This window comes from Chaetodon trifascialis, chromosome 6, assembly GCF_039877785.1.
Source record: "Chaetodon trifascialis isolate fChaTrf1 chromosome 6, fChaTrf1.hap1, whole genome shotgun sequence".
Taxonomy (NCBI): domain Eukaryota; kingdom Metazoa; phylum Chordata; class Actinopteri; order Chaetodontiformes; family Chaetodontidae; genus Chaetodon; species Chaetodon trifascialis.
In genome coordinates this window covers 17,306,172-17,318,707 of record NC_092061.1, presented here as the reverse complement: position 1 = coordinate 17,318,707, position 12,536 = coordinate 17,306,172, and the positions used below count along the sequence as shown (strand labels likewise).

Below are 12,536 nucleotides of genomic sequence, written 5' to 3'. Positions count from 1 at the left end.
ATGGACAGGAGAAATTGTGCCGTGTTCACTTTTGTTAGAGAGGAGACTGACGAGAGTACTGACGAGGAACTCGAGGAAAAAATACTGGAGATTTCAGAAGAAGTTGGAAAGAGTATGGACATTGAGGACAATGGGAGTCTAGGGGATTTTTCTGAGGAGCACACTCCAGAAAAGTCGCTGGACAAGGTAGAAAAAGATGCTCTTGCAAAGACTCTGGATGGAATGACAACCGACTGTGAGGACTATGACAGTTCTTTTGAGGAATACACTGAGGATGAGTCCATTTCCTCCTGCAGTGCTCAGGAAAAGTCATTGGAGAAGGAAGACACAGCGAGAGCTCAACAGAGAGAAGCTCTGGAGCAAGAGCAAAAAGAAAAAGATGCTCTTGCAAAGACTCTGGATAGAACAAGAGTGGGCAGTGAGGACCACAAGAGTTATTTTGAGGAATTCACTGAGGATGTGCCTATTACCTCCTGCAGTGCTCAAGAAAAGTTGCTGGAGAAGGAAGACAGAGCGAGAGCTTCTGAAATACTGGAGATTTCAGAAGAAATTGGAAAGAGTATGGACATTGAGGACGATGGGAGTCTAGGGGCTTTTTTTGAGGAGCACACTCCAGAAAAGTCGCTGGAGAAGGTAGAAAAAGATGCTCTTGCAAAGACTCTGGATGGAATGACAACGGACTGTGAGGACTACGAGAGTTCTGAGGATGTGTCCATTTCCTCCTGCAGTGCTCAAGAAAAGTCATTGGAGAAGGGAGACAGAGCGAGAGCTCAACAGAGAGAAACTCTGGGGCCAGAGCAAAAAGAAAAAGATGCTCTTGTAAAGACTCTGAAGAAGGAGAAAGCTGAAAAAGATGTTCCTGCAAAGACTCTGAAGAGGGAGCAAGCTGGAAAAGATGCTCTTGCAAAGACTCTGAAGAAGGAGCAAGCTGAAAAAGATGCTCTTGCAAAGACTCTGAAGAAGGAGCAAGCTGAAAAAGACGCTCGTGTAAAGACTCTGAAGAGGGAGCAAGCTGAAAAAGATGCTCGTGTAAAGACTCTGAAGAGGGAGCAAGCTGAAAAAGACCCTCGTGTAAAGACTCTGAAGAGGGAGCAAGCTGAAAAAGTTGCTCTTGCAAAGACTATGAAGAAAGAACAAGCTGAAAAAGATGCTCTTGCAAAGACTCTGAAGAAGGAGCAAGCTGAAAAAGATGCTCTTGCAAAGACTCTGAAGAAGGAGCAAGCTGAAAAAGACGCTCGTGTAAAGACTCTGAAGAGGGAGCAAGCTGAAAAAGATGCTCGTGTAAAGACTCTGAAGAGGGAGCAAGCTGAAAAAGACCCTCGTGTAAAGACTCTGAAGAGGGAGCAAGCTGAAAAAGTTGCTCATGTAAAGACTCTGAAGAGGGAGCAAGCTGAAAAAGACGCTCTTGCAAAGACTCTGAAGAGGGAGCAAGCTGAAAAAGACGCTATTGCAAAGACTCTGAAGAAGGAGCAAGCTGAAAAAGACGCTCTTGCAAAGACTCTGAAGAGGGAGCAAGCTGAAAAAGACGCTATTGCAAAGACTATGAAGAGGGAGCAAGCTGAAAAAGACGCTCTTGCAAAGACTCTGAAGAAGGAGCAAGCTGAAAAAGACGCTCTTGCAAAGACTCTGAAGAAGGAGCAAGCTGAAAAAGACGCTCTTGCAAAGACTATGAAGAGGGAGCAAGCTGAAAAAGACGCTCTTGCAAAGACTCTGAAGAAGGAGCAAGCTGAAAAAGACGCTCTTGCAAAGACTCTGAAGAAGGAGCAAGCTGAAAAAGATGTTCCTGCAAAGACTCTGAAGAGGGAGCAAGCTGAAAAAGACGCTCTTGCAAAGACTCTGAAGAGGGAGCAAGCTGAAAAAGACGCTCTTGCAAAGACTCTGAAGAAGGAGCAAGCTGAAAAAGACGCTCTTGCAAAGACTCTGAAGAAGGAGCAAGCTGAAAAAAACGCTCTTGCAAAGACTCTGAAGAAGGAGCAAGCTGAAAAAGATGCTCTTCATGTTGATATAAAGCGCCTCATTGAGCAGCAGAAGGACAGTGTGAAGAAAGACAATGAAATTAAATGCCTGCACTTCAATATTGAAGCTCTTCAAAGTGATATTGCCACCAAGAACAGCACAATTTCCTCACTGCAGGAGAGACTTAACCAGGTTTCTGAACACAAAGAAGTCAGAGCAAAAAACTGTCAACTCCACGGGGACTATGAGGCCGCTGTCTCCCAGCAACAGAAGGAAGCAGAACTGGACCGTCTGACTCAGGAAAACCAACAGCTGGCTTCTGAGAATAAAAGACTGCGGGCTGAACTTGAGGCTGCCCTTAATGAGGGGAATCAGCTTCAGGAAGACGGAAAATCTCCCAGTAGACTTAAGGAGGCCATTGAGAAGGAGAGGGCTAAGTTCTTGAGAGTGTCTAAAAAGATACAGATACAAGAGAAGGAGCTCTCAGAGAAGACTCTGGCTTTAGAAAAGAGTCTGAACGCAGAGACATATTTAAGGTCCTGTCTCAAAAAGGAACAGAAGCGCTTTGAGCAGGCGTTTTTACAAAAGCAGGCTGGAACTGATCCTCTAACAATCCTCAGTGACCAGCTGAAAGAGGCAGTTTTGTCCTCAGAGTGCCTGATGTATGACATGAAGACATTAAGGATGGAGAACATAGACATCAGAGCTAAATTCAAGGCTGTGGAGACAGAATATAACAGAATGAAGTCTAAACTCCACTCTCTCTCTGAGCACCCTGAAAAGATGACGTCAAAGAAAAATGATGCCATCCCTGAGAATCAATGTTCCATCGCCAAGCTCCAATACACAGTACATGAACTCAAAGCACTACAATTAGAGAGCAAGCTCAGAGAGGCACAACTTGAAGATGACCTGAAACATGAAAAGACAAAAAATTCTGAGTTACAACAAAGAGTGGATCAACTGTCCTCTGCTCTTGAAAAAGAAAGCACTAAGTGTGAGAAGTACTACAGCAGAAAGACTGCCCTGGACGAGAACACAAAGGCTCTGCACCAGCTACAAAAGGAATATACTGAGCTGATGAGGAGGCACAGTGACGTTAACTCTGAATATCGTGAACTGCTTAGAAGTCACACTTCCCTCAAAATCACATATGAGAGGCTCAGCTCTGGGAAAGGTAACCCTTGACCAGAGTTCAGTCCACCTCAGTTCACAGCAGCACCGCATGTCTCTGACGATCCGCCATCACCCAGATGACAGCAGCCCTAAAGTCTGATGTCTCACTCCATTCTTCATACATGCGGACAATCAATCTAATCTGGTTTCGGTTTATTCTGTACATACAACATCTGTTGCATGTCTGTCTATCCTGGGAGAGGGATCCCTCCCCTGTTGCTCTTCCTGAGGTTTTCCATCATCTGAGGTCGGGGATCTAAGGGCAGAGGGTGTTGTACGCTGTAACAGAATATAAAGTCACTCCCCCTAGAATCAAAATTGTGATAGTGACTAAAATTATAATGATAAAATTGACAAGAGACATCAGCATTGCAGACAGACTGGGGAGCCTAATGCAATTCAATCCCCGTCAGATGGAGTGCATCATTCTGTGTGAAGTTTGCATGTTCTTCCTGTGCATGTGTGGGTTCTCTCCGGGTGCTCCGGCTTCCTCCCACAGACCAAAAACATGCTCATTGGGTTAATTGGTTAATTCTAAAAATAATTCAAAAAGGTGTGAGTGTGAGTGTGAATGGTTGTTTGTCTTGTGCGTTGCCCTGCGATCGACTGGTGACCGGTCCAGGGTGTACCCTGCCTCTCACCTGCTGACAGCTGGGATAGGCTCCAGCCCCCCCTGCAATGTGAATATGGTAGAAAAAACAAAATAAAATGAAACAAATCAAAAATAAAACACTGCCTGAGACAATGCATTGAAATCTTGCCCATGATCTGCACTGCAAATATGTGCAGTAACCAAGGTGTGTATATACAAACACATAATGTACAATATGCCTTTTCACAGCACATGAGTGAACAGGTATGAGTGACAACATTAACAATAGCACAGTGAAACTGAAGCAGTGATAAGGAAATCAGCCATTGTCCATTTGCACACTTACATTGTCAGAATGAGCCTTTGTGGGCGCCAAAATGACCATTAAATGTGGTAGCGAACAGCAGATTTTTCCTGCCTCTACTTTGCTGACCCATCACTCACTCAAATAAAGACACAGATTCTAAAGATTGCAGCCACAAAAAATAACTTTAATGCAATAGTGATTTAGATGCCAGTCGCCATGAGGCTGTTTGAATGAACAGACTGTGAGAGTATATTGCATAGGTTGTTAATCTGGGATAGTCCTGCATGAAAGCTGACTGAAAATAACACCTGTGATTCCAACAATTCTTCCGTGTCCCTCAGCAAGAACGTCCATTTTGTTCTTTTCAGTTCCATTTGATGGCCGTTTGCAAAGACGAGATATCTGCATTTTCTGAGGACCTTTTTTTCTTGAAACGTGCAATCTCCCAATGTTTGTTTCAAGATGTTACGGGACAGTTTGGTATGCATGCGGGTGCAAAGCATGGAGGTGGTGAGACAGCTGGTCACTGTGGCCGTGATGAAGGAAACAGAAAGTGTGCAGAAATCCTCCTTCATTCAAATGTGTTGCACTGCTTTAAGCTACACTGACCTACCAGTCCATTAAGCACATTTCTTAATAATGGTTTGTAAAAACAACATTTGAATCATTTAGTTTTTTCACATTTGTAGATTAAGTCACTAGTTTGGCTTTGATATAAATAATGTAATAATACATAGTTCAGACACTTCTCTCGAAAAACATTTAAGTATTTTCAAATATTGCATTTACAAAACCATGTCTTGTGGTGCTCTTGTTCATAAGCTAAAGTTCTAAACAGATTGGTTAAAGCCATTTTCAAAAGCCAAACTAGAAGGGGGTGAGCAGAGGTTTGCCATGACGACAGGTTTAGAAAAACAATCTCAGCCTCCCTGAGCAGAAAGTCACATCAATACCACATTTTCAAATATTGAATAAAAACACTCGAAAGCTTGGCAAAACACACCACCCTCCATATTGTTTTGTAATCCTCGGTACAACCAGGAGAGGCTCCGCTCGCCTTCTTGTAGCTGGAGATTTTAAGTACTCAATGCAAAGGCTAATATCGTGTAACACCACTACCCATTGCAGTTCACACACCTCTAACACTCAAATCAAATATATTTCTTTATAGGTCAACAAAAGTCCTTGCTATTGCACAGAAATACAGGATGTTTTTCAATGGGTACAACTAATGACAAGGCAGGTTATATAGTGGCATTTTGGTTTGGTTTGACAGCATAAATGTTCATTGTTCTGAAAAGAAAAAAGTCAGTCTAAAGACCAACACTGGTTGGGTCTTAAATTCTATTATTTCTTTGTGTGTATGAAGTAAGCGTGTGTTTTTTTATCATTCAAATTGAAAGGTTAAAAAGGCAGAGCCCTTTACATTAGGCTCAGCTTCATGAAACATCCCACTACAGCCTTTTGAGACAAAAACACCACAGCCTCTTCTTTTCACCTCCTCAGTGCTGCAGTGAGTGATATCCATAGAGGTGAACAAGTGCTAAATGAGCGCAACATGACAATATGACATTCAAGAGCACATTGACAACAAACGTACAGGCCTAATATGCAACTTTCTTGTAAAAACATGACTAAGACACAAACAGTTTAGTGTACAGCTTTTGTCTAAAAAGACAAAAAAAGTCAAATAAACTTTCTTGATGAGGCTCCTGGATAAACGTTCTCCTCTTTAAACTGGGAGGCGGTTGACTTACAGTGACCTTACAGGCATGAATGGAGAGAGCGGTGACGTGTCTCAGAGCCTAATTATCAATTAGCTAAACAAATGTCAACTTTGACCACCAGCCTCTCAATTGCAAGCAGTTATCTTGATGAAAATGAGATGAATGGGGAAAAAAATAAAACACGATGCTGACAAAAGTCTTCCACACACTCGCCACTGATGACAGACGATAATTGATATTTAAATATTGCGAAACATACAAAAACAGTTTTCTTTGTAAACATTAAATTGATGTTTGATGTCATTTTTGCACATGGAGAAATTATATAAAATAAATCAAATCTGTCATAACTATAAATTGTTCTCATTAAAATGTAAAAACAACATACTAAATCTCATTTTTTTATTATTACTGTCATAATGTTTATGTTAACATTGTTTTGTATAAGTGTTTTTACTGTACTGTATATGTAGGTATATGTAGAACATCTTAATTCATAACTTTACGCCTCAGGCTCTGTCTTTGCAAGGCAGGTGGATGTTGAAAACTCCTGCATGCATGTGGTGAACACAAAAAAGAAAAGTTCATACAATATAAATTCAGCAGAAAATGAGACAACAGAGTAACGATAACTTTGATTAAAGCACATGTAACCATGCGCAGCTGCACTTTTCTGTAGCCGGCTGGTTCAAACTCGGACTCTGCGTTGTGTTGTGTTGAATGATGGACAGGATACTCATTTACAGTTCATGTTGCCGTTTATTCTGAACAGGAACAGGAACAGGATATGTACTGGTCAGTTGGCTCACAAGGCAGCTTACACGCAGCATGCTCGGTCACGTCTCTCATTAACTGGCCGTGTTTTCACAATGCAAAATCACATATAAAATAGAATAACAATGAATTGTGTACCTGAACAGGAACAGGATATGTACTGGTCAGTTGGCTCACAAGGCAGCTTACACGCAGCATGCTACAAAAGGGATAGCGTGTGTTAGCACAAAGGCTAACTAGCTAACTCAGAAAGTGCATTATGCTGTTAACCGTACATTTCTGTACGCAACAGTGCCGCGACTCACTCATAACTCTTCACAATAACATCTCCATGAGTCAACGTGCACCTATGCTTATACAGGACAGTAAACAGACAGTAATACACATAATTTGTACGGAGTGCTGCGCTCCACAACTCACCTCGGTCACGTCTCTCATTAACTGGCAGTGTTTTCAAGTAGCAGAGAGCATTTGTCAACTGCCTGAGAGGGGGCGACATTGAGCCATCTAACCACCTGAATACAACATTATCCTCATACAGCCATTACAGCAAGTGGAACAAACACTATATACAAACTCTGTTACATCCCCCACAGCCGAATTCCACTTGCACGTAAACAGAAAAAAACAAACAAAAAAATGACCAGTACAAAATACCAGGCACACAAAATCACAATCATGAACACACAAAGGAAAATACAATAAAATACAATTACATTAATCCACCTAGTCAACATCTTCCTCTCTTCAAGTGTGTCACCGATGAGGTCACAACCACAAAATTAAACAGTCACAAGCACCCAGTCCAAAGACTATTCTGCACGAGAATCAGTGTAGGAAAAAGTTGGCCAGACCTCATCACCACACACAGGGAAAAAAAAAATATGCCTGTTACATATTTCACAATGTCATGACTGTAAATTACCCCAATACGGAAATAAAACAGAAGAGAATCAATGAAAATGTATCTCCTATTGACAAATATGTGGAACACGAACAGAAATATCAGCAACTATACAAAATCACAATAGAGGGTAACAACCTCAACCCTAAAACAATCCCTACAACACACTAGCTCTCTGATGCAACTCAATGAGCCTGGAGACCGGTTTCAACAACCTCCCTGCTCTGGATCTCATACCATCCCTACTCCTGTCATCCCTCACAGGAGCTCTAGGGCTGTCAAAAGTAGTCAAAGCCAGGCCCTGATTTTCAGTGCATAAAGGGGGGTCTCTCAAATCATCCTCAACAGCCAGAGCGCAAACAGATTCAGCAACGTCACCAGTCATTGTCATGGCCTCCGTCCTTGGGGGGTCTGAATCTGACAGCCTGCAAGGTGTCTGGATAGGTGCTCCAAGTAAGGTGTCGCCAGTAGAGGAGACAGGTGTTGCATGACCCCGTTGACCAATCTCTGTGACCCCAGACAGGTCAACGTCCTCCAAGTTTGCATTGCTGGAGGTCTCAGATGGCAGGACAGACACCCACACCTGAGTCCTGTACTGCACAGAGTCCACAGAAACGTCAGCGACCACCTCCCTCTCATCAACAAAATCCCCAGAGTCAGACATGGAGGACACATCCACCTCATCGGAGGGAGCAGCGTCGGGCAAGGGAAGAAAGTTCACTGGCATTATCAGGTTTCGATGCACAACTTTCTCCTGACCAGTGGAGGCATTCTGGATTTTAAAGGTGTGACACTCCTCATTCTTTCCAACCACCACATAGACAGTATTCTCCCAACGGTCAGCGAGCTTCCTCTTGCCACGCTCCCCTTTGTTAGCCAGCAACACACGGTCGCCCACTTCCACTGGCGCACCACGTACCTTCCTGTTGTACAGGTCAGTGTGGCGCTGCAACTGCTTGGATGCCACAGCCTGAGCTATGTCCATAGCCTCCGCCAGATCTTTTCGCAATGACTGAACATATCGGTCATAATCCATGACGTCCGAATTGTCAAGAACAGAGCCAAATATGACATCAATGGGAAGCCTTGGCACTCTGCCAAACATGAGCAGGAATGGCGCATATCCAGTCGTTTCATGGATCGTACAGTTGTAAGCAAATGTCAGAGACTTCAAAGCCTCAGGCCACCTCTGCTTTGCTCTGGGAGGAAGCGTGCGAATCATATTGCCCAGAGTCCTGTTCATCCTCTCACATGAGCCATTTCCCATTGGGTGATAAGGCGTCGTGTGAGATTTTTGGACACCAGCCACACTCAACAACTCAGCAATCAGAGCACTCTCAAAATTAGCCCCTTGGTCAGAGTGAAGACGTTTTGGAAAGCCATAGATGCAGAAGTAGTTATGCCACAGCTGATGTGCCACTGCTTTAGCAGACTGGTTGGGACACAAGAAGGCGTGCGCCATCTTTGTAAAGTGGTCTGTGACAACAAGCACATCTACGGATCTGTTGGCAGAATCTTCAGCTGTCCAGAAATCAATGCATACCAGCTCGAGTGGCTCAGACGTTCTGATGTTCTCTAGAGGTGCTCTGGCCTCAGGCTCCGCCGATTTGCTCACAACACACCGTCTGCAGTTCCTCACATACTCCGCCACATCCTTACACAATCCCAGCCAATGAAACCTCTGCCTCGCAAGGTACAATGTTCGCTGCTGCCCCTGATGGCCAGCTTCATCATGGATACCCTTCAACACCCTAGAGCGCAGAGACACTGGGACAATGTACAGGTAAGTTCTCTTCTTCGTCATAGCATTCTTTGCCACGCGATACAGTACACCATCTCGCACTGCCAACCTCTCCCAGTTTCTCAGCAGCTTGGCAGCTCCAATCGGTTCTTTGGCACGTTCCCTCCGTGACGGTCTCAGACCCCTCTCCACGTAGAAGATAACTCTGCTGAGAACATCGTCACTTCGCTGCTTCTCCATCAACACCTCATGTGAGAGCACCTCTGAACCAATGCGGTCAGAAGTCAGCACAGTCTGGGAGAACTGAGGCAACAAAAGTGCATGTGGGTAGACAACAGAGTCCTGCAGGTCACGGGCATGGAAAACAGCCGCCACCTCATCGGATGTCAGAGCGCCCACCTGAGTGACTGCTGCGCACTGACAAGTGACAGGCTGGCTGCCATCAAGGTTCTTATCGACTGGGTGAACTGAGCAGCGGAAAGCTTCCTGCACTGCAGGTGCACACACTGCCGCTGCCACAGCCAGTAAGTCCTCATAGGGTACTCTTGTCAATCGGTGCACAGTGCTGGGCTGCACAAAGGGCTCTCTGCTCAATGCGTCAGCGACAACATTTTTGGGACCAGGAATGTACTTAATATCAAACTGGAAAGGAGCCAGCTTCGCAATCCACCTCTGCTCACACGCGTCCAGTCGGGCCTTAGACAGTATGTAAGTCAAGGGATTATTATCTGTCCACACAGTGAACCGATGACCCCTCAACCAATGATGAAACTTGTCACACACTGCCTATTTCAAGGCAAAAAACTCCAGCCTGTGAGCCGGGTATCTGGACTGTGCATAACTCAGTGACTTACTTGCGAATGCAATAGGCCGAGCAGTAGCCCCACCAGCAGGAATTTGTGAAAGCACAGCTCCAAGACCATTGCAGGAAGCATCCACTGAAAGCAGAAAGGGCTCATTAAAGTCAGGATGGGCTAGAGGAACCTGGTCCAGCAGAGCATGCTTCAGCAGCTGGAAAGCCTGCCGGCACTCATCTGTCCAGTCCTCAGCACAAAGCTTCCTCTGAACCTGCTTGCGCCTTTTTCCACTCCCCCTGGGGCCTGTGCTGCCTGAGGTGAGTCTGAACAGTGGTTTAGCTATCGAAGAGCAGCTTTCAATAAACTGCTGGTAGAACACTACCATTCCGAGGAATGCCCTAATTCTCCGCTGTGAAGGAACATTCGTGCCTGACTCCATGAGATCAGACTCCGTTAGGGAGGTAATAGCCACTACCTTGTCAGGGTCAGATCTGATGCCATCCGCACTGACAACATGCCCAAGAAATCTCACTGACTTCTGCAGGAAATGGCATTTCTTCGGGGCCAGTTTGAGATTGTGAGCCTTAAGCCGCTGAAAAACCATCTCTAACCGTTCCAGTGCCAGATCCTCTGTGGGGGCAAACACCAGAACGTCATCTAAATAGCACAGCAGGCTCAGGAAGTTTTGGTCACCAAAGATGCCTAGCATCATCCTCATAAATGTTGCAGGACTATTACACAACCCTTGTGGCATCCGATTATATTCATACAGTCCAAACGGCGATGTGAATGCCGTGTACTTCCTGTCGTCTTGGTGAACCTCCACATTATAGTACCCGGAAGTAAGGTCCATCGTGGAGAAATAGGCATTACCGCCTAAGGCAGCCAGAGCATCAGCCGGATGGGGGAGGGGGTGCGCATCTTTGACCGTGCGAGCATTAAGCCAGCGAAAATCATTACAGATTCTCACATCACCTGACTTCTTCCAAACCAACACCAAAGGCGATGCAAACTCACTGCTAGACTTTCTGATGATTTCCCGCTCCTCCATGTCATTCAAGACTCGCCTCACTTTCTCATACTGCGTGGGTGGTATGCGTCGGCATGGCAGCCGAAAGGGTGTCTCATCAACAACTCGAATCCGATGAAGAAAGCCTGCAGCTTTACCACAATCCAATTTATCTCTGGAAAAAATGGATTGATACTCAGTTATGAGATTGACCAGACTCTCTTTGCAAGCAGAGGAAACCTCACAAGAGTCAATGTCTATGTCAGACAATCCAATGCCAGACAACAGTGAATGGAGCGGATCAGTCTGACTTGGTTTCTGTTGACAAGGATGGTCAGGTAAACTGGAGACCTCTGTGGTCAAACTGCGCTGATCGTGGCTACAGATGGGGCTGACAGCTGGCAGTTGCACATTCTGCTGCACACTGCACTGAGGGACACTGGCAACCACGGGGCTGCCGAAACTCTCAACTGCCACACACATATGCACATCAGCCAGCTTAGTATTTCGTTTCAGAGTGACAGGTTTATCTGATGGATTTATTACTTTCAGTGGGAGCCACCCATCATCTCCGAGCAAGGCCACCGTCCTCCCAACTATGACTGACCTTGATCTTGATTTTGCACTCGTCGGTTCCATCATGACCGTGCTGCCAGCTGACACACCACTCGCTTGCTGCAGCTTGCCCCAGACCAAGTGTTCAGTCATGGGCTCCAGAATGACAGCTCTCTTTATCTTAACAAAACCAACTTTCTCCGGGACATCATCAGTCCGCTCTTCAACCTCGGCCACCAGACTCAACAACTCCCTCTGTGGGTCACAGTCACTTTCAGCTGTAGCAGGACCACAGTCAAGAAGCCCTCTTCTCAGCCTCAGGCGACGGACCAGGTACCTCAGCAAGTTACTGCCGATGATGAGGTTTTCACTCTGACCCTCAACCACAAGCATTGGCACGATGACCTTGCATCCATAAGCCTCCACCTCAAGGTCACACATACCTGATGGCAAAGTCTTTGAGCCACCACATCCAATCAGGACAACATCAGTGGGCTCTAGGGTGGGGGTCTTTAACGCTTCCTGCTCTAACAGCTGGGGAACGACAGTGGAACTCACAGTACAAGCCATTGATCCACTGTCAAGCATGGCTCTCACAGACACTTTTCCACCCAAGATAACACTTTCATAGAACAGTTCATCATGTGTTTTCAGTCTTTGAATGTTTTGGAGGATGGGTCTGCGTCCCTGTTTCCTCTCCTCACATACACTATGGTAGATAGATTCCAAATCATCTATATCATCATCAATCTCTGGGGGATTACCCTCAGGCCTAACACTTTCCCCCTCTACATGTAGGCCAACTAGTTTCCCTCACGTTGAGCCGCCGGGTCGGGGACCCTGGGTTCGGTGGACATAGCCATAGGACACTCAACACGTGTGTGACCAGCTGTGAAGCAGGCAAAGCAGAGGCGGTTGACCCTGCAATGGTAACGAGTAGTGTGTCCCGCATTTCCACAAATTTCACAGGGACCAAGAGATTTCGCCTTGGCTGCCTG

The 12,536-nt window shown here is 45.5% G+C and overlaps 1 protein-coding gene across 1 annotated transcript; it reads left to right on the top strand.

Annotated features, from left to right (window-relative positions):
* On the top strand, positions 1 to 3,144 carry LOC139332189 (uncharacterized). The gene is made up of 2 exons (XM_070963925.1): positions 1 to 819; positions 1,960 to 3,144. Exons 1-2 carry the CDS (start codon positions 1 to 3, stop codon positions 3,142 to 3,144), a joined length of 2,004 nt encoding a protein of 667 aa, XP_070820026.1.
* Positions 3,145 to 12,536: the final 9,392 nt, after the last annotated feature.